Below are 23,951 nucleotides of genomic sequence, written 5' to 3'. Positions count from 1 at the left end.
GCCCAAAGACGACACGCTCAAAGTACATTGGGAACTCTAAATAATGCAAGTAATTTTGTTTTGAAAATTTTCATGCATGTAGAAGGTCATTCCATACACATATAACGCCTTTTCATGCATGTAAATATGCAAGTTACTTTGGGATTTTAAAACAACACCACCCTGACAAATGGGGTAATTCTCATTACAAGTCTCATTTAAAAAGGCCATAATCTAGTAACATAATTGTGCCCCACACGTTAAAAAGCTGTTCCATTCACATATAACGCCTCCTCGGCACGCTCGAGTCTCGTTAAACGGACCCGAAAGTCGACAAATTACATGCACGTAGAAAGGTATTGCATACACATACAACGCCTTCTCATGTACGTAGGAGGGTCTTCCATACACGCAAAAGTTACTTGGAATACCTACACATCTGCAACCTACAAATTTAGTCCACAAACAAACTAATGCCTGCCCAAATCAAAGAATCAACAAAAGACAATGAGAAGGTTCTCTGCCACTCCCAGTTGCTAAGCACATACAACGCCTTCTCACCATATTCTTGCAAAAATAACACCTAGGTATAATCCTACAAAAAAAAGGTAGGGAAATATTGTTACATTTAAAGTCACTTGACATCAATATTGAAAGTCTTGCAGTTAAATGATTGGAAAATAATAGAAACAAAATTAGATAAAGCATTCGGAAGATATTGTTATTACCGTTCTCTTGTTTTCCTCTCATCTGATAAGATCTACTATCATACTCTCACCATATTCATCCAAATTCTGCATATATATTTGACAACAATATTGAAAGTGTTGCAATAAAATATGCCGAATAATATTTGACTAATATAACTTGGTTTAGACATCATTACCTCGTAACAAGTCTGATCGGACCATAATGATTGACAACTCAAGTTTTCTAGAAACTTCAGCAAATAGACTCCGCAAGAATACCTTTTGAAATAAGGAAATTTGTTAAACACTTTAAAATGGTGTGTATCCCATCGAAAATATTTAAAACGAGTAGAGTATAGTTTAAACAAGTAAGGTACCCATTCTTTTGTCGAGGCACATCCACAAATCACAAACGGAAAATTGTTTATTTGCAACGACTTTTTGTATCCTGGAAAGTCTCTTGCAATAATCTCCAAAGCAAGAAATAACTACAAAAAACCAAAAAAAGGAAAACACAATAATATAAAAGCGAAGGAAAACCAACACAAAATTGAGGTAACAAACCCCTAAGGCATACGGATATAATCATACCGTTTCAACTAAAAATTTACATCTTGTGTCAGGACGCCTAGGCAAGTTTGAGTCAAGTATAAAGTTGGTCTTTTTAACAAAGTCGACACGCAAGCAAACCAATGTTCACGATCAACACAAGTAAGGGAAGAAAGCCCGCAAAACGCCCATAAGGAAATGAAAAAGTGAGGGGATAATTACCAGTTCGACGGGATAATATACAAACAGGTTAGACAGGATCTTTAATAAAGTTCTTTCTTGGGCAAGAACTTAATTAAGTTCTTTCAAAGTAATAAATTCCGTCGATATAATAAAATTAAAAAGTGACGGGATAATTACCAGTTTAGCTTTGGTTAGACTTTTGGGCAAGCAAAAATCTTTGAAGCTTAATGTCGACTTTGAAAACTGTTTTTAGGGACAACATCCTGAAAGTTGAGAAAATTTGTGAAAAATGTTGGTAATTCCAAGTAGAAACATTAGCGGTTACTAAGGATGAATATGAATACCTTGATTATTGTTGGAAAGTACACAAGATTTGGTCTTTCAAGTGTTAAACGAAGACCAACAAGGTCAATTACCATATCCATGATCCATTTTCCTCCAAACAAAGTCGACATTCCTTCTTGGGTTACTTGCAGCCATGGAGTGTCTACAACAATGTCACTAATAATGCATATATTGTAATTAGATACACACACAACAGCAAAGTGGACAAAAACAACTCAAAAAGATGCTATATGGTCAGTGATAACTTACTCCGTATTTGCCACATTTGTCCTAATAAAATTCATCAAGTGTTCATCTGTATAGGGCAAGTCTCGTGAAACTTCATTCCTGGGGAGAAAAAGGGAAAACACAGAACAATTACATAACCATAGCACACTTTTAATAAACCAGGAGTCATCATATAGTAATGAGAAGCATTGTTGGTAATAGATTTCTGATTACCGAATCACACAGCCATTCTTGTAAGCCTTTGCTTTAGACGTCACTTGATCTTTCACGATGTTGTCTTGCCAAGTCAAAATTTCATTGCAAACCCTCACAATGTAACGCTTCACATCAGTTCTCTGAACAATGATATAAAGTGAAATCAACCGCAGAACCTTACACATCTAATACACATACCTACATATCTAATACACATACAAGGCTGATTCATGAAAGAACAAAGCTAATACATGCATGTTGATGGCTTCTCGCGTCGGAAATATAGAAACACCAACTAAAAATTTGACTTAAATAATGGAGACTTACGTCCTTGAGCAACTTTAAAGTATACCGACACTTATTCCCATTGTACGTCTCCATATGTCGCATCATGTAAATTCCAAGTATCACGCTCGAGAAACTTTTATTCGGAACATACTCTTTGGCTACTACAAAATATGTAGCATGCGACTTGGGAATCATGGAAGAAAGCTTTGCACTTAATGTTTCTTCATTTAGACAGGAAGACAATGCCAAGCAAATAAGTTCGCTATATAAGAATTAAATCAGACATTTAACATACTTATTGCCAAACGGTGTGAAAACATACCACATATTGAACACTCATGCATGAAAATCTACACATCCTGGATCACACGGGTGTATAACTTCATACAAGTTATGATCAATATCAAAACAATGAAGAAGTGGGTTGGGTGCAACAACAGGGAATAAAACCTGTCAAACAATGGTTAGTTGGGTTTGTATATTATTTAATTATGTACTTTTAAAACTTTTAAAATATTGAACAACTTACCAATTTCACGTCTCTATAGTTGATATCCAATGAGGCTATTTGTTGTTTCAATTAGGTGACCCGTATTAGAGAATAAAAAGGTACAAGTTGATAACTTAGACCAACAAAATTTAAATATCAAACTTACATCGGTTGTTTCAGTGAGAAAGAGACAGGAAATTGATCTACGATCTCTTAACCTGTTTCCATTATTCAGATAATCACACCACACACTGATCACGTCGATGTTAACGCTACCACCAAATAGCAAGGTCTTCATATCATATCGTGTAAGAATCTTGCCGCCACGGCTGAACAGAACCTCGCTACAAAAATAAAACCTTAGTGTTATAGAAAGAAAATATAATACATATACTGAATAAGAAAAAAATAAAAGCAAAATTAATAGACTAATACATACCCTTCATCTAAGTCGGCGGCAAATGCATAGTCACCCATCGGTTTTTCGATCGACTCAAGGCATCCATCACGTTCACATTTCGTATGAAGAAAGGTGAACGAAAAACGTCGAGTAACTCAACTTTCCTCTTACACTTCCGAGTGCAGGAGGGGACGGTTGGGGACAGTTCTACAAGCGGAGAAGAAGGCATAATTGGAGATTCATTCAATGACGGTTGTGATGAGATAAGTATTGGTGATGCGGGGGATGGATTGGAAGGTGCGGTGATGTGCTTGCACGGGGAGGGGAATGAATAGAAGGTGCAGCGGGAGTGCTTCCACGGGGAGGGGATGGGATTGAAGGTGTAGCTGACATTGTTGCACGGGGAGGGGATGGAATGACAGGTGCAGTTGACGTGCTCGCATGGGGAACATCACACATATCACCAGGCCTCTGTGCTTCGCGGAACTCTTGAGATGTATATAACGCATCCTCACCGTGAAAGAGACTGAAAGATGGTCCCTCCATGAGTTCCTTGTCCATCTTTTCCTTCGTAACTTGGTGTTCTTTAAATGCCTCACCAACACGGTTATATGCACTATTCGAATCCCCTCTAAATCGACGAAGATGTTGGGATCGTTGTAAAACTCATCAGAGTCCATATAATCCACATACTTCTTCCCCTCCTCCACTTTACTCTCGTCCTTTCTCTCCTCTTCCTCCATTTCATGGTCATCTTTCTCCTTGACCTTATCAAATTTATCCTCCACTGTACCCTCATCGTTTCTCTCATCTTGCTCCAATTCATGGTCATCTTTCTCCTCGTCCTTTCTTTCCTCTTCTTCCATCTCAGATTCTTCTTTACTTTGCTGCGAAAGTGAAAACCCTTCAAATAACGAATCTGCCAAAGTCGACATTTTGGTAACAGCTTCCATATGAGGAACCACAAACTTTGCTTGCATGACTGCCTTTGAGAATGCACCATAACAGTCTGCAAGAGTAACAACAGTCCCCGCTAAAAACTTGATACAATCTGTTGTTTTCTTATCAACGGGACCTCCTTCTTCGATATCCTCAACCTTTCCCTTTCCCTTTGTTGTCACTCCAAAGACCCTCAACATTTTCCTTTCCCCGTGTCGTCACCGCATCATCAACCCGTTTGTCGATTTGAGACACGGGTGGTTTATAAACAAATCTGTCTTCTACACGCCCCTCTCCAAAACACAATTTGCGTCATGTTTTTCCATCTTCACCCTCTCTGATACGTTAAATCGGACCAATTGGCTAACAAAGGGAAAGATCGAACGACCGTTTTTGTCTTGAAAACGACTCTATCCAAGTAGATAAGACAGAAAATGAGAATTGGTCCCTTAAAGGACGTACCGGGTCTTTAGTCTTTGCCTTTTTCCAGGAAATGACATTTTCAATCATGTTGACTCGTGCAAGCTTGCACTAATTAAATTTAGGTACATCGGACGATCGGACAGAGCGACTTAATATACGAGTCTTTGGGATAATCACTAGCTACCCCCATCAACGAATGAAGTAATATATACAAGAAAACTCCTCTTAAAATCATCTCCAAGATCCCGCCGCTCAATCATCTTCTCTAGTAAAACCTTCTTGGTAATATCTGTGGTACTAAATTGGTCCTTAAATCTTGGACACCTCTAAATAACCCTCTTCTTTACAGTACCTCCCAACTGGATTAATATCTAATGGCCCCATAGGAATTCCCGTGACAAGGTAGACATCCTCATCCGTGATAGTCAAATCCCCATTCATCAACGAACAACTGAATGGATTGAAAGAATCCACAATCCATCTAGCCAAATGGCCATGGATTTCTTCCGATCAAGTTTTAACACTCTCCAAAACCCATGCTCTGAATAGCTTCAATTTGCTTCTGAGACGGGTTCGACTTGATAAAATTAATTATCAAAGAAGGACTCATCCTAGTTACCAACGTATCATAATCTTTACCACACTTCCTATGTGGACTTCCTTTCCTACTAGCAACGCCGCTAGCATCTTTCTTATCGATAAAGTGGACACTCTCCTTTTCTTGGTAGATGGTTCTTCAACATCTTTCGGTAAGACATCCTCATCAACTGGTTTTTAGTACGAGGACTCACTCGACGCGAACAATTGGTTCTGTTTTAGTAGCTTCCTTGTCAATTTTTCGGTTTAGAAGCTTCCTTGTCAACTGTTTCACCTTGTAGTAGCTTCGTTGTCAATCTGTTTCGAGAAGACATCCCCATCATCCGTCAAATGTTAAACAACATAAATTAGGTGATGTACGAGTTTTTGGTGAAGTAATGTTTCAAAGATTTCAAATAAAATGACAAATTTTAGCATTAATGCATCAAATAGCAAAGCAACAGGTGTAAAATTTTAATGCACATATAGTGCTTTGTCATACATGTAGAAGACTATTTAATGCACATACTATGTTTTTTCATTCATGTACAAGGTTTTTTAAATAAAGACACCGTAGAGGGGTCGAGTGAACACTTGTTTGGGGACGGGATTAAATGTAGAAGGCTAGGTATCCTAAAACGGGACGGGAAAGGGTTGAGGGATGGATTAGGCGGACCGCTACCGCGGATCCGCCTAATCCAACCCTCAACCCTTTCCCTTTTTTTTTAAAACATGTAGAAAACTATTTAATACACATACTCTACATTGTCATGCACATACACAATTGTTTAATAAACATATGTTGCCGGGTATCCTAAAACGGGACGAGAAAGGGTTGAGGGTTGGATTAGGCGGACCACTACCGCGGATCCGCCTAATCCAACCTCAACCCTTTCCCTTCTCACATTATCGGCCGCGAGACCAAAAGACACCCTAGAGGGGATGAGTGAACCCTTTTTTGGGGACGGGATTTAAAGTAGGGGCCGGGTATCCTAAAACGGGACGGGAAAGGGTTGAGGGTTGGATTAGGCGGACCGCTACCGCGGATCCGCCTAATCCAACCCTCAATCCTTTCCCTTCTCACATTATCGGCCGCGAGACGAAAAGACACCCTAGAGGGGATGAGTGAACCCTTTTTTGGGGACGGGATTTAAAGTAGGGGGCGGGTATCCTAAAACGGGACGGGAAAGGGTTGAGGGTTGGATTAGGCGGACCGCTACCGCGGATCCGCCTAATCCAACCCTCAACCCTTTCCCTTCTCACATTATCGGCCACGAGACGAAAAGACACCCTAGAGGGGATGAGTGAACCCTTTTTTGGGGACGGGATTTAAAGTAGGGGGCCGGGTATCCTAAAACGGGACGGGAAAGGGTTGAGGATTGGATTAGGCGGACCGCTACCGCGGATCCGCCTAATCCAACCCTCAACCCTTTCCCTTCTCACATTTTCGACCGCGAGACAAAAGACACCCTAGAGGGGATGAGTGAACCCTTTTTTGGGGACGGGATTTAAAGTAGGGGCCGGGTATCCTAAAACGGGACGGGAAAGGGTTGAGGGTTGGATTAGGCGGACCGCTACCGCGGATCCGCCTAATCCAACCCTCAACCCTTTCCCTTCTCACATTATCGGCCGCGAGACCAAAAGACACCCTAGAGGGGATGAGTGAACCCTTTTTGGGGGACGGGATTTAAAGTAGGGGGCCGGGTATCCTAAAACGGGACGGGAAAGGGTTGAGGGTTGGATTAGGCGGACCGCTACCGCGGATCCGCCTAATCCAACCCTCAACCCTTTCCCTTCTCACATTATCGGCCGCGAGACCAAAAGACACCCTAGAGGGGATGAGTGAACCCTTTTTTGGGGACGGGATTTAAAGTAGGGGGCCGGGTATCATAAAACGGGACGGGAAAGGGTTGAGGGTTGGATTAGGCGGACCGCTACCGCGGATCCGCCTAATCCAACCTTCAATCCTTTCCCTTCTCACATTATCGGCCGCGAGACGAAAAGACACCCTAGAGGGGATGAGTGAACCCTTTTTTGGGGACGGGATTTAAAGTAGGGGGCCGGGTATCCTAAAACGGGACGGGAAAGGGTTGAGGGTTGGATTAGGCGGACCGCTACGGCGGATCCGCCTAATCCAACCCTCAACCCTTTCCCTTCTCACATTATCGGCCGCGAGACGAAAAGACACCCTAGAGGGGATGAGTGAACCCTTTTTTGGGGACGGGATTTAAAGTAGGGGGCCGGGTATCCTAAAACGGGACGGGAAAGGGTTGAGGATTGGATTAGGCGGACCGCTACCGCGGATCCGCCTAATCCAACCCTCAACCCTTTCCCTTCTCACATTTTCGGCCGCGAGACAAAAAGACACCCTAGAGGGGATGAGTGAACCCTTTTTTGGGGACGGGATTTAAAGTAGGGGGCCGGGTATCCTAAAACGGGACGGGAAAGGGTTGAGGGTTGGATTAGGCGGACAGCTACCGCGGATCCGCCTAATCCAACCCTCAACCCTTTCCCTTCTCACATTATCGGCCGCGAGACCAAAAGACACCCTAGAGGGGATGAGTGAACCCTTTTTGGGGGACGGGATTTAAAGTTGGGGGCGGGTATCCTAAAACGGGACGGGAAAGGGTTGAGGGTTGGATTAGGCGGACCGCTACCGCGGATCCGCCTAATCCAACCCTCAACCCTTTCCCTTCTCACATTTTCGGCCGCGAGACCAAAAGACACCCTAGAGGGGATGAGTGAACCCTTTTTTGGGGACGGGATTTAAAGTAGGGGGCCGGGTATCCTAAAACGGGACGGGAAAGGGTTGAGGGTTGGATTAGGCGGACCGCTACCGTGGATCCGCCTAATCCAACCCTCAACCCTTTCCCTTCTCACATTATCGGCCGCGAGACCAAAAGACACCCTAGAGGGGATGAGTGAACCCTTTTTGGAGGACGGGATTTAAAGTTGGGGCGGGTATCCTAAAAACGGGACGGGAAAGGGTTGAGGGTTGGATTAGGCGGACCGCTACCGCGGATCCGCCTAATCCAACCCTCAACCCTTTCCCTTCTCACATTATCGGCCGCGAGACCAAAAGACACCCTAGAGGGGATGAGTGAACCCTTTTTTGGGGACGGGATTTAAAGTAGGGGGCCGGGTATCCTAAAACGGGACGGGAAAGGGTTGAGGGTTGGATTAGGCAGACCGCTACTGCGGATCCGCCTAATCCAACCCTCAACCCTTTCCCTTCTCACATTATCGGCCGCGAGACCAAAAGACACCCTAGAGGGGATGAGTAAACCCTTTTTTGGGGACGGGATTTAAAGTAGGGGGCCGGGTATCCTAAAACGGGACGGGAAAGGGTTGAGGGTTGGATTAGGCGGACCGCTACCGCGGATCCGCTTAATCCAACCCTCAACCCTTTCCCTTCTCACATTATCGGCCGCGAGACCAAAAGACACCCTAGAGGGGATGAGTGAACCCTTTTTTGGGGACGGGATTTAAAGTAGGGGGCGGGGTATCCTAAAACGGGACGGGAAAGGGTTGAGGGTTGGATTAGGCGGACCGCTACCGCGGATCCGCCTAATCCAACCCTCAACCCTTTCCCTTCTCACATTTTCGGCCGCGAGACCAAAAGACACCCTAGAGGGGATGAGTGAACCCTTTTTTGGGGACGGGATTTAAAGTAGGGGGCGGGGTATCCTAAAAACGGGACGGGGAAAGGGTTGAGGGTTGGATTAGGCGGACCGCTACCGCGGATCCGCCTAATCCAACCCTCAACCCTTTCCCTTATTTTTTATACATGTAGAAGACTATTTAATGCACATACTCTACATTGTCATGCACATACACGGTTGTTTAATAAACATATGTTGCCGGTTGTTTAATCTGGTCATGGAAAGGGTTGAGGGTTGTTTAATGTACATATATTTTTCTTTCATGCGTGTGCAACGTGACGTCATGTACTGATAAGGAATTTTGTTTTCATGAATGTGCAAGAGTGAACTAAATTTCTTACTCAAATTGCTTGGGTCAACAAATTAGTTGTCGCACTTTTCGATTTTGCTTTGAAAAATAATCTTTGATCGACCGTCCTCCTTTTGGTAGAACTTTTTTCTTTGATGCAACACTCTTTCGCCCCATATCTATCAATCATTTCAGGGAAATTATAAAGACAGTTGAAAGACAAACTATTGTACAAATCACATGTTTATAATGAAGGTAGATTGCAGCATTTCACAGTTAATTATGTTGCAAAACAATAGTAAAAAGCGTAATACTACTTGATGAATACAGATGAATACTAAGTAAAATTGGGAAATGAAAGAACATAAGCTGTGAAAGTCAAACCAAAAATATAAAATGTATATATATATATATATATGTCGAACCAACATTCATAACAACTTCTACAATCCAAAATGCCAAAACTAATTACATAATTATTAGTAAAGCCTGACAAAAAGGAACATTTAAACCTTAACGTTCAATACCCTAAGTGGCCTAAGTACAAATACAGTTCGTTGGCCAGAAAGTTGTACAAACTTATGATAGACCTACGTCAAATCAACGACTTCAACATAAGACAACCTTCGACGAGCTAGTAAAGATGTTGCTATTGATTTCGCTTCTTCATGTAACAAAGGTGGCATATCCCGTAACATCTCATCAACTTGCTTAATTTGACTGTCATTAAGTGGATTGAGATGTGTGTTCTGAAAAGCATTTCTTCGTTGGTGTACATGCATGATGAATTTGGCTGCCATATTACCCGTCATAAAACACTTGCATCTTTTGGAAATTAGTCTACCACGACTACGCACTATCCTCACGCCATTAATGTCATTAAATCGCAAAGTTTGCGGGTAAGCTATCAAAGACACCAGGTGAATACAGGAAGAAAAGAAAGAGTTTAGCCCACAATAAGCAGACATTGGCCATGTTTGCCCTATCAGAGCATTTATCAAGGTGATTGAAAATTTGTAACACAAGATCTGGATCAGTTAAGACATCATTTCTTGATCGATTGCGACGATCGATGAACTCCACTTTGGTAACTTGACCAAGGTAAGGCGAGACTCGATTTTCTCTTTGACATAATGTTGGATAAAAAGTTCTTGTTCTACTTCCTCGCGATTGACTACCCAACCATTGCACCAATTTTCCATTTTTTAATGTTTCGTATGCGAATTGAAAAGAAGGAATACTTGTAAATGGAGAAAATATGTAAAAAGTTACTTGACTCAATGGAATAGTTACTAACGTTAGTAGCTTTACTTAGTATGCATTGTTTGAGCTTGAGATTTAAACAATTTTAGTAGAAAATCAAGAACAAACATCAACAACATGGGGAATCGGGGTTTGATCATTGCGTAATTAGGTTTATTAGCGAAAATGTGAACAACAAGACTACAAATCTAAGAATCTGCCATATAATGACAATGAATTAGCGTAATTAGCAATAATTTTGGAAGTTCAGTCCCTAATTTCATGATTTCAACTAAGAATCTGCCAACCCTCATTTCCAAGTTTCCCCAATTGAATTCACCAAAACCCTAATTTAACAAACATAATTCATTATTCCGATCGTAACACATTAATGAAGGCGTAAATTCAACTAATATGGTCGATAAATGTAAAAATTACAAACACAGAAACACTAAAACCCTAATTTCGGGTATGGTTTATCAATTGAATTATTAGTCTCTAGTCGTTGTCATTTCCAAGTTTCCCCAATCGAATTCACCAAACCCTAATTTAACTAATATGGTCGACAAATGTAAAAATTACAAACACGTAAACACCGAAACCCTAATTTCGCAAAATCAGTTCCTAATTTCATGATTTCAACTAATGTACCTAATTTGACAAACATAATTCATAATTCCGACTATAAAATATTAATGAAAGCATAACTTCAACTAATTTAGGCGACATAAAAATTGCAAAGACAGAAACACAGAAACCCTAATTTCGCTAAAAATTAATCATGAATATCGGAAGTTTACCTCGTTGAATTACCAAGATCTCATTCTTTGGAAAAAGCGTCGAAGATTTTGATGGACGAGGAAGTTGATCGGAAGATTTGTGATGCTCGAAAATGGAGGAAGAATCTAGAACGACGTTTTTTAGTAGAGAAGAAAAAGGAGATGAGTGAAAAGGGGAAGTTGTAAAATGAAAATGATGGACGGGCTTGGGTGATGGCCGCGTTAATTACAAAGTTTGGTTCAATTATAAGTGGTTCTCATGGTTCTCATTATCTTGTTGGTTCTCATAGGATCTCAAATCTATATATATATATAGTCAAGATCCGGTGAGAACGAAGACTCGATGAGAACTGTGAGAACGACCTTAATAACCAACATTCCACACGTCCCTATTCCTCAATCCTCACAACCAAATTTCATTTCTCACACTCATACTCCAAATCTAATACAACTGATTCCCATCCACCACCACCATACCAACCATCACCACGACCAACCACCACCACCAGACGACGCCCACGAACATCACCACCAGATGCCGACGAGCAGTCATGTCCTTGTCTCTTTATCTCAATCGCCGAAAACAGCTCGTATGTTGATATATGTCGCCGGAAATGACCGGCAAAGGCGGCTACCTTCACGACGGAGGCCACCATGACCAACTCGGACACCATTGAACACCACCAATCTCCAACATTACTGATTTGCAAACCCAGATCTCGATTTTCCTTCCTCTGGTTTCGAGTTTCACTCAGTCTACTGCAGCCGCCGCCTATTTAGCAGACCACCGAGAAGACGACGATAATGGATGGTCGGACTTAGTTGGGGCGTCAAGCAGGAATTTCTGTTGATTCATTTGTTATTGGGTGTTTTGGTAAAAGTTTTTGAAAAATTGGATCTTTTATGTTTTCACTGATGATTGATTGGTTTACAGCTGAAGTTTAGTGATTGAACTATGCTCTATCAATATTTGGTTAATTCGTTAATGGTCTTTTGGTAGAGAATTGTATATGCAAATGCAAGTGAATTTGTTTATTTCAGATGTGTTTTCCTAATGCAAGTTGGTACCAAAGGTGGGAATTTCAGGGTGATTCTTATTCGAATCTTCGCAAGTTGATACCTTCAAATTTAATGTGGCTAAATGCAAATTGGTACTAAAGCTTGTTGGCTAAAGCAAATTTTTTTTCCCTGTTGAAAGGTTCTGTTTTTGGGGCCTTTAATGGATGATCTCAGGCTTATTACCCGAATCTCGATCAGTTATAAATGTATGTGTCTTATGGTTAAACAAGGAAGATAGATTAGTGAATAGTTTGCTGGATGAATTAGTTTTGCTGTCACGACATATATGATGTGTTATGAATTATCAATTTATGATGAAGGCATGAAGCTTAGCCTTTGTATTCGAAATAACTACCGCAAAATTTTGGTCCGGTGCTAATTACCACGTTTAGTGAGTAAAAATGTCAAATATAATTAATTATGGTCTTCTGAACTTGTGATAAGATTCATTTCACATAAGAATGGTTGTGAATTTGTGATATCAATAATTTGGACATAATAATCATGTCAAGTAGAAAGTGTAATGTGTATCTAGGATATAAAATAGTGTATCTATATGCTTAAAAAGTGTATATAAAATTTAGTAAAAAAGTATACATAGAATATAAAAAAGTGTATATGGAATTCCCGTAAAAAGTGTAACTAGGATAGAAAAAAGTGTATCTACATTCTTAAAAAGTGTATATAGAAACCGCTTAAATAGCGTACGTAGGATAAAAAAAAGTGCATCTGAAATTTGGTAGAAAAAAATATTTGACATATTTTTAGGGGTTGTTTGGTTGCCTTTTAAAATTATAGGAATTGGAAAATCATGGGAAGTGGTTAGATGGAGTCTTATTTGGTTGCCCAATTCATGGGAAATAGAACTTCCTATGCAACTCCAATTCCTACATAATGTAGGAAGTCACTTACCTAGCCCCCCCTAGGTAAGTGGGAGTTCCCACATGAATTGAAGTTCTTACATTTAACCAAACAACATTTACACAATTCATGTGATTTTCAAGTTCACATGAATTTAATCTTCCCGGGAATTCTATCTTCCTATGACGAACCAAACGACTCCTTAGTGTATAGTACGTTCTCACCGTTCTCTCCGAATGATCGTTCTCACCGGATCCTAAATCTATATATATATATTTTTGTAAAAAAATATATGACTTTTGTAAAACTTATAAAAATCATGTTTAAAATAAAATTAATAAAATTAAATAATTTAAAATATAAATAAAACAAAAGAATGGTTAATAAATTTATAAATGCTAAAATAGAAAATTCGCGGGTGTTACATATATGACTTTTAAGAAGTCTGCCTTTCGTTGGGAGGCCATCAACACAGGCTTTCCAAAGGAAAAATTTTAAGTTTGGAAGAATATTCAATTTCCAAATCCAGTGAAATTCACATTTTTCAAGACTTTGATCGAACAAACCTTGTGCTAACCATGTTGCTGTTTTGGAAGAAAAATTTCTATCTACGGACAACTCCCAAAGGAGGGTATTCGGAATATCATTATGAGGCAGTGGAATGTTACATTAATTTGATTAACAACATCGTTGTTCACTAAATTGGATAATTTACAAACATCCCATTGTTTATCAGAGGTTATGAAATCTTTAACCAAAAGATTAAGATCACGGTTACTATCATCATCAACCATACTGCTTGTAAGTGAGTGTGAAAAAACCCAATTATCAGACCAAAACATAATGTTGCTACCATTACCTACTTGCCATCTTAGCACTTTTCTAAATAGAGTTCGAAAACTCATAAGTTTACGCCATTTCCCAGAAGAGACTGAATTAGGCTTATGATCAAAGAGTGAACAATTTCTCAAGTATTTTTTAGTGACCACTTTGACCCATGTACTTTCCTTATCCATAAGAATTTTCCATAAAAATTTCATTTGAAGAGCTTTCTTAGCTGCTTTAGAAGATTTAATTCCTAAACCACAAAACGATTTTGGTAAACAAACTTTATGCCAACCAATCAAATTAGGAGAACGCTGGGAAGGATTCTTATTCCAAAGAAAGTCTCTATTAATTTTATCTAGACTATTATGGATCGATGAAAGAAGGAGGAAGCTTTGCATCTGAAAAGTTCCCATCGCGGCTAAATTAGCATTAACAAGAACTAGTCTACCTGCTTGGGATAAAGAATTCGCTTTCCATTTCGATAATTGAGTGCAAGAAGATTGAATAATGCTCTCGAAAGTACTTTTAATCACTCTGCTATCAATTATATGACATCCTAAATACTTGTCCAAATGATCTTCCTCGTTCTTATGAAGAATGCCTCTAAAGGATTCAAGAAGAGAACGCTCAATATTCCTAGTGCATTAAAAAGTTGATTTGTCAAAATTAACAAATTGTCCGGAAATCATGCAAAATTTAACTAAAATAGACTTAATAGTTCTACAACTCTGGTTAGAGGCTTTAGCGAAAATGATAGTGTCATCCGCAAAAGTGAGAAAAGGAATTTTCTCCACCCCAGATCCAATTCTAATACCAATATCACTAGAGCTAACATCACTATTTTTTTGTAGAGATCATGCTAAAATCTCGGTGTACATAATAAATATATATGGCGAAAGTGGGTCTCCTTGTCGAATACCTCTAGTGGGTCTAAAAACGTCTCCCGGTGTTCCATTTACTAACACTGAGTAAGAAACAGTGTTTATACATGTCATAATCCATGAAATCCACTTAGCATTAAAACCCATTTGCTTAAAAGTTTCCTCGATAAAATCTCATTCTAGTCTGTCGTATGCTTTCTCCATAACAAGTTTGATTGCAATCCAACCTCTTTTGCCTTATTTACGTTTAAACGAGTTGATAATCTCGTGTGCTAAAAGAATATTATCTTGAATGAACCGATTAGGTGTAAAAGCACCTTGAAACGGGTGTATAATCTTATGCCAGACACTTCGAAGACGATTAGCCATGATTTTTGAAATAATTTTATAGATTGTTGAACAAAAACTAATCGGCTGAAAATGATTTGCTGTTTGAGGATTTTCAATTTTAGGAATCAAATCATCAATGCTATGAAAGTATGATTTATTTCTTTTAGTAATTTATCCAAGTGGAAAAATGCTAAAACTGTTTTAGTAACAGAATTTCCTACGATATCCTAATATTTTTGAAAGAACTCGGCAGGAAATCCATCGGGACCTGGACATTTATCAGCAGCTAAACTAAACACAGTTTGTTTAACCTCTTCCATACTAATATTACTAGTAAGAAATTTGTTATCTTCATCTGTAATTAAGCCACTAATAGACTTAAAATCCTCATTTGTGTCGAAATTACAAAGTTGATTTTTTTGTAAACCTAAGTTTAAACTCGTCAGAAATTTCTTGTTTAATAAGTTCTTGATCAGTAATACAAGCACCATTCTTATTAATAAACGGCTTAATACCATTTCTACAACGTCTAATCGTGGCATAACTTTGAAAAAACATGGTATTGTTATCTCCAAAATTCGCTTTGGTTATACGAGATTTTGGTTGCCAATAGACACGTTTAAAGTCAAGAAGTGCATCACGCTTTTTCAGCCATCTCAATTATGCGTTTTCTAAATGGGTAATATGAGAAGAGCCTAGTTGATTTTGAATATTTTCTAACTTTTTTTCAGCAATTGAAAGTTGTCTAAAAATATTACCTAAAGTACTCCTCAAAAAAAAAATTACCTAAAGTAGACTGATTCTATTTCTTAGCGTTTTGTTTTAAAAATTTGCATTTTTTTAGAAAGACAGAACATATACGATCCTTGAAACTGATATTGCCAACAACTTTTGACCTTTTTGCTAAAATCATTCCGGAGAGTCCACATGAGTTCAAAATGAAAAGGAGGGGCTTTCTTATGAACTTGGTCATGAAACTTCACAGAGATGGGATAATGATCGGAGCTAGTAAAAACATGATGTAGAAACTGCATGTTTGGATAACAACTAATCCAACTAGGAGAGGCTAAAGCTCTATCAAGGATTTCAAAAACATTTTCAGAACCAGTTTTCTTTTTTCTCCAAGTAAAAAAATTACCGGAAAAAGGTAGATCCACACAATTAGTATTACTTAAAAATTTAGTTAATCTCAAACAACGCGCATTGGTAACTATTGCACCCCATTCTTTTTCACTAGGACTCTTAATCTCGTTAAGATCCCCTAATAATAAGAAAGGTAAATCAAGACTAAGTTAATTTCGTTTGGCGGGTGGAATAGTAAGAAAAATAAATACTCCACCCTCACACCTAATAACGATAGTGTATGATTATTGGTCAAACTCACCTCAACTTTTTATTAACTTTTATTATTATTTTATTGTTCAGACTCTCCTCGGACTTACCTCAAACCTTATACATTATATATTAGACTCTACTATTCCATTACACTTTTCTTGTGAGATTTTAATAAAAAGGAAACAGTTAAATAGTCTAACACATGACAATCATTTATTGGATGTCCTCACTAAAAAGTTGGGCTAAGACTCAAAGTAAGTTGAGTCATGGATTTTAAAGACTCAAAGTAAGTTGAGTCACTTAAAACTTTGCTAAGAATTTGGTAGATTATTGATAGTCTTGGATAAATCTTGTCTCAAGACTACCAATAATTTAATGAATCGATTATATTTACTTTATTTTTCCCTCACAAAATAAAGAAAATGTAAACTATTAATATTAACTATGGGAGAGGGAGTAACATAATTGTTATGCAAATGAAGGAGTGGAAGGAAGTACAAAACACAATTTATATTTTAGAGTTGAAATCGACTAAAAATATCATTCATACGAATTAGATCTTCTCAATTTTTATTTTTGTTTTGAAACTTGAAAATTGTTATTTGTGAATATGGAAAATGAAATAGCAAAACTTTGTCGGTTACCTTTGAAGTAGTCGCAGATTTTCTATGGATTGAATTGAAGCCCAGAGAATCCAACTTTAACAAGAACGTCTTAGTACCTACTCGTATATATCTCCAACTCTGTCATTCAAACATCGGTTTCATATCCAAACGTTTTGTTCCAAATATGCAAGAGAGATTTAAACAAATCATCACATCTTTCATATTTACTTAATGCACATTTTTATGGCTGCTAAAGGACAACTAATTTACTACTTAATTAAAAAATATAAATCAACTTCAATTAGAGGGAGCATAAACAACCTAAAGCCAGCATTCACATTCACAATTCAAACATACTTTCCAAAGCTAATGACATTTCGAAAACACAGTTGACTAAACGAGTAACCAGATTAGTTTAAGAAGTTGACTGGCACAAAACATTTGACTCTAGTCACAACTCGCGATGTATGCGCTGCTCAACGTCCTACCAAATAATAAAAGATTAAATTCAAGTTGCAGGGAAACTAGTACTAATCGACGTCATACAAAAAACAATCAAATACGGACGCATAACTTTATAAGGCTAATTTAAAGCCCAGGTCCCCAGCTACACGTGTTAGAGCCTTTAACTGAATGACTTTCCAGCCAAATTGACAAATTGATAAATAAAATAACAGCTAGTCTTGCTGAAAACGGGTTGGAGTAAGTGACGGGTAATGCCACTCACAAAACAGATAAGGGAGACAAGGTGGGGGCACCCCATGTGCTTCTCTCTCTCCTCTATTTGGGTCATTTATGAGAGGAAATGGTATCCGTCACTCCGGAATGACGGATATGTGTCGTCTTCAATGAGATTTTGTGATAAAATAAAGGGTTGTGGACAAATTGGTAAAAAAAGTTTCACTTATACAAATTTGTAAAAAAAAAATGAAGACTTGGACAAATATACCAAAAAAGAGTAATCATCTAAGAGCATCCGCAAAGGTGGGGAAGTGCCTCTCCATATGTCCTCTCTCTCCTCATATGCGGCTCCTCATTGTTGCACAAAGCTCCCCAACATTTGAGATTCCACTGTTTTTAGAGGAGCTCCCAAAAAAAAAGTAAGGCAATTTGTGTTACTTTTGGGGAGATTTCCAAATTTTTGTGTTTGAATTGGGGAACCCCATTGTTGCATAAATGTAATTATGAAATGGGGAGGGTAAATGGAAAAATTAGTGAAAAATGAGGTTGACGAATAAGAAAAGGAAAGAGAAGATATGGGGAGCCTCACCTTTGCGGATGCTCTAATAATTAGTATATGCTTAAAGAACCCAATTTTCTTAATCGCTTTTTTTTCCTTGCTACATGTAACTCCACCTCTTTTTCCTCCAAAATGCAACATCTTTCATAAAATATTGTAAGAACGAACCAAGCCCATAAATACGATTCGGCACAAGCCCAATTTTTTTCGGAGATCATGAGCCGCCTTAATCTACGTTATTGACTTTAAATGGCTCAAACCTATATTTATTGGCTCGGAGATCATGAGCCGCCTTAATATTATTTATTGTATGTCTAATATTTTTCAAATGTTCAAATACCCTAATAGTTCTATTTACGTTTTTATATAATATTAAATATTAATTAATATTAATATAGAACTATTAGGGTATTAGAATGTTTGAAAAATATTTTGATCCATATTGAATCATGACTTGACCTCATTTCGTAGTATAAACTCGATATTTATTTTGGGCTGACTCATATTTACGACCATATTATGACCGATTTCTATAGAAACAAACTTAAATATGACATAACAGACCAAATTTAACATGTCTATCCTCTATGATTCATACTTACACTTAAACCAAATTATTGTTAAAAAAACTTAGGCTAAATTATTGCATTGCAAAAATAATCAATCCCAAAATGTATGTTGCAAAATGAATTGCAACAAACAAGCTTATTCTCAATTGCTAATTTATTGAACTTGTTGAGGATGAGATTACTTAAATTAGTTAACTAGTCTTAAACCCGTGCAAATTGCACGGGTTGCTATTTTAGATTTTGTTTTCATCAAATAATTAAAAAGAAAGCTGATTATTTTTCGTGTAAAGTCATGTTTGAGATTTTCAATTTGTATTGTAATTTTAACTGTAATTAGCGAATTTGTGTGTGACAAACGTTGTAATATCAAGTAGCGTAAATGACGCAGTAAGTTTAATTGGTCGAGTATTCGTTGTAGTATGATATGTCATATTGTTATCTAAGTTTGAGTTGCTTCTTTGTTTCTTACTTGGATGACTTCCAAAAAAAAAAAACTTGACTTAAAAGATGAAACAATATTATACGGATGAAAATGAACACAAAATAATTGAAATAATCGAAATAATTACGTAAAGTAAGAATGATTAAGCTAACTAAAAATAAGATTGGACAAATTAATGTATACGATTGTTGCAGTTGTGCTATGGTATTAGGTACATGTTAACATTGGTCATTGACTCATTTGGTTATCATCTGCACAGTTAAAGTACTTATTATAAATAGGGTTTAGAGGATTATTGGTGTAATACTTTCCTTAATTGACTCCTTATTATGTGCCTATTGGGCACATGATAGAAAAACCCTTATAAATAATACTTCTATGAAATTTGACACAAATGTTAGAGTAATAGTGACCCGATCTTGTATATAAGTGCATTCAGGTTTCAATTTATGAATGTATCACATCTAGATCCGTCAACACTTGACCCGCTCCTGTTTTTAGGGTCAAAGACATGTGACCCTGTTGACCCGAAAACGAAATTTATTTCACGGTCGAACCCAACCCGTTTGACCAGAACACATAACTTATTTCAGGGTCGAAACCAAACTGTTTGACCTGTTGGGTCAAAGATAAATGAATAATATTATTAAAACATTAATATTTGAATGCTATATTTTATAAAATAGATATAATAGTAGTATTTCAAAATTTGAAGTATAGAAAATAAATTTTATATAAGTTTTATACCATTAAATAATAATAAAATTATTAAAATAATTTTATTTTTATAAATGGTTTAAAATAAGTATGATAAGTAATGAATATAATTATATTATAAATATTAAATATGATAATTTTACGAAATATGTTTATTCAACTTAAAATCTGATAAAATAAAAGATGACATAAACTATTTTTGGCCTGGATTCTAACTTTGACCCGGTCCATATTCAATCGACTCATATTATGAATTGTGACCCAACCTGTATGGCCCGAGCCTCATAATCCGTTTAACTGGCTTAATCAGAGATTCACATTTATATCCCTCATTTGTAGTCCCAATATAATTGGTCTCTCTTAAGACGGGTATATCGATCTCAAGAATAAAACAGATCAAATACTGCCTCACTTGAATAGATAGTATAATTATTGCCAGTATCTAGAGCTTTTATTTTATCTTACCTATTTTATTTAGGATTATTTGACGAGAATAATCAGAACTATAACTGTCCTGCTCCAAATAATCCAAACTATGCATTATTCCATAAAAATCTGAACTATCCTATCATTTAACTTTTAATGCCTTGTTGCTCTTAGTGACTGTTATTACCGGTAAAATTTACCTATTCTAAGTTACCTCCTTTTTCTTCCCTTTTCTCTATATATATTCTTCATCTTCTTCTTCCTTTGTTTTATTGTTCTTCATCTTCTTCCTTTTCTTTATCCCCAGATCTGTTCTTGAAATCTTTTCCTCCATTTCATTTACCTCACTAATAATAAAATGTTTTTCTCTTCATCTTCTTCAAATTCAAGGAGCACACTTATTATGTACCATTACTACTCCTAATAGAACCCAAAAAGGCAAAATCTCAACGTATACTATTATTATTATGTTGAAATTTTTCCAATCAAATTTATAAATTTATTGGTTGAATTAAATTATGTGTGAGATATTACGGGGAAAGTGCAACAAAAAGGTGGAGAAGAAGAAGAATATTAAGAAAGATTGCAAAATCAATGGTGGAAATGAAAAAAAAAAAAACTTCAAATTGTGAAAGAAAACAATCTGGTTTACAGAATTGGGTTTTTAATGGTTGAAAAAGGGTTCTACAGATCTGGGTTTCCCGAACCTTCTAATTTCCCCTTTATTGAAACCCTAAATCTGAAGTTAATTATGCAAGTTTTTCTTCCTTTTTGTTTTAATTACAATTTTTATTCAATATTTTTTGGTTGAATTAAAGGACGGTCATAGTTGTGTAATTATATGATTATTGATATTTTTTGGGTAACACCCAATTGTTCAACACAAGTTTTGTTCAATGTTACAAGATGTTACATATATATATATATATATATATATATATATATATATATATATATATATATACATGTATATACATTACAAAGTTACAATGTACATGGTGGAGTTCAATGAATTATATTTAATTTATTGTATTAGCTATGGACAAGGGGGAATTTCCTATATAAAGGATGATTTTCATTTGGAAAATAAGTCAACAATATCTCACAACAAATATCAAACAAGCTACTTAGCTTAGTAGAAAATAGCAAGTTGGGTTTGAGGGTGAGAGGCAGTATAACGGGTGTTTTTATACAATAATATAGAATGTTAGTCTATGGGTGATATTAGTGGCATTGACTAATATTAGTGGAGGGCTAGAAGTTATCATCTTATATTATTGTGGGTTTCGAATTAGTATTAATTCGGGACGGTTACGTTGTACTGGTACTATATTATTATAGTGGATTCTAGTCGTTTTGGCTAGTGGGTCATACTTCCTGCTTGGAAGGTTTTGCCCTGAGTTTAACCCTAAAATATCGTCTCATCTTATTATTGCTTACATTTATTTACTTTTACGGTTTACTTGTCGATTGGTTGCTTCCGTTGCGCGTGGGAGATTGGCGCTAATTTTCCAACAATATTGAGGGCACTATTAATTTGTTTATTTTTTTTTTTCTGCACTGAATCATACCCATAAGAGCATCTCAAGTACCTTTAATTTTTGGAAATGTTGACAATAATCAAGGATGATGAAGATCTCAGGTTAATGGTCAATGAAGTGTACATAAGAAGAAGATGGAGTCAATAAAGAGATGAGTAATAGAGTAATAAGTTAGTACATGAAAGTTTAAAATGACTTTTAAGAGTACGAGGTGACCTGTTAAAGAGGTGGCCCTTTCACCAAGGCAATAAAAGTTAAATGATAGAATAGATCAGATTTTTATGGGATAACGTGTTGTTTGGATTATTTTGAGCAGGACGGTCATAGTTTGGATTATTTTCATCAAATAATCCTTTTATTTAACCCTTCTTAAAACTAAGACAGTTTAGACTCATTGCAATTAGAGCTAAATTGATAAAAATAAACTCGCAAATATATGGTGACCTCAATTCACTGTCAAATCAAGTTATGAAATATAAACCCTAGCTTTAACATTGTGCCCACATTCCACAACCATTTGCACGGAGCTCCTTTCTCTATTTATGTACTCTTTGTCCTCTCATCTCTCCCTCTATGGCTCTATCCCGTCTCAACTCCACATGCATCACTTTGTCCCTCTCATTGCTTGTATGCCCAACTTATCTCCCTCCTTCAATCACATATAATTTTCTATAATAAATTTTAATTTTATCTTTACTAAAACAATTTCATTATTATAGAATACTGCAAAAAATTAAAAAAATCAGATGATATTCTAATATTTCTTTTATTTTTTAGTGCAACATAATTTTTTCTTTGCTTATCTTTCAAAAGATAAAATAATTTAAGTTTTTTTTTTTAAAATGTAAAAATGTGTTTTTTTATTTATGTTAATAATCAATGTTTTATTTATTTTTTAGTTTAAAAATATTCAACTTTGTTACATGCATTTTATAAATAATATTTGATTGAATTTTTTAAGATTTGTTATTTTTTCCAAACAGGAGGTCGTTGGACTTGTGACTTTGATAATAATTCTTATTTTGTATTTCATGTTTATTAATTCTTAATACTGTAATTTTGTAAAAAGTGATTTAAGAGATTTAATCACATACTTGAATGTGTGTATATTTAATATTTAAATAATTATTCAAGTTGCTGTAATTTTGTTATTAAATGAACATGGTTGAATCATCAAATCTAATTGAGAAACCAAGTACTACAATTAATTCCTATGTACATCATGGGAAGTGCCACATAAGCTCCGTGGTTGTTCTTTTAATGAATATGATTTTAACTAATGAAGATAAAATTCACTTAACTACTTAGATGATCAATTTTTGGGTGTATTTGTTCAAGTATTCATTTTTTTTTTACCAATTTGTCCTAATTGGAACTTTTTTTACCAATTTGTCCACAACCCCTTACTTTATTTACGGAAGATGCTACACATACACATTGTGTATGGGTTTTTTCATACATAACCAATGATATCGTGACATGTGGCAAACTATAGTTAACTTTCATTAGTTAGTTTAAGGCTAAGTTAGTAATTTAGCATATGTAGTTAAATTGTTAACCACATCTTAGATTTATTATCAAGTCAAACCTCCAAAAATGTTATTGATGAGGCTTGAACCCATGACCTCTTGGTTCGTATGACCTTGTTATTAACATTATGACACAATCATCTTGTTGTCATTTTTGTATTTGTTTTGATATATATGTTTGTTAAGACATTTGTTAAAACAATATGTACATATATATAATAACTATTAATTGTATTTCTAACTTATATTCAATGTACCTTCAGTATAAAAGTAATCTACATTAGTTAAACGTATTTGATAAAAATTGAACTAAATATTTTATATACCTATAG

The 23,951-nt window shown here is 36.5% G+C and overlaps 1 protein-coding gene and 1 long non-coding RNA gene across 2 annotated transcripts; both read right to left on the bottom strand.

Moving 5' to 3' along the window:
* Positions 1-374: 374 nt before the first annotated feature.
* On the bottom strand, positions 375-1,072 carry LOC141633068 (uncharacterized). The gene is made up of 4 exons (XR_012537878.1): positions 1,046-1,072; positions 866-947; positions 708-773; positions 375-574 (listed from the first exon to the last, which is right to left on the bottom strand). It is a non-coding gene; the product is annotated as an uncharacterized LOC141633068 (long non-coding RNA).
* A 552-nt stretch (positions 1,073-1,624) lies between these two features.
* On the bottom strand, positions 1,625-3,423 carry LOC141628281 (uncharacterized). Its single transcript, XM_074441442.1, has 7 exons — positions 3,386-3,423; positions 3,165-3,290; positions 2,496-2,718; positions 2,187-2,308; positions 1,995-2,072; positions 1,745-1,901; positions 1,625-1,663 (listed from the first exon to the last, which is right to left on the bottom strand). Exons 1-7 carry the CDS (start codon positions 3,421-3,423, stop codon positions 1,625-1,627), a joined length of 783 nt encoding a protein of 260 aa, XP_074297543.1.
* Between the last annotated feature and the right edge of the window lie 20,528 nt (positions 3,424-23,951).

The sequence above is a fragment of the Silene latifolia genome, chromosome Y (assembly GCF_048544455.1).
Source record: "Silene latifolia isolate original U9 population chromosome Y, ASM4854445v1, whole genome shotgun sequence".
Taxonomy (NCBI): domain Eukaryota; kingdom Viridiplantae; phylum Streptophyta; class Magnoliopsida; order Caryophyllales; family Caryophyllaceae; genus Silene; species Silene latifolia.
The sequence above is the reverse complement of the archived record's forward strand: the minus strand, read 5'-3'. Positions and strand labels throughout refer to the sequence as shown.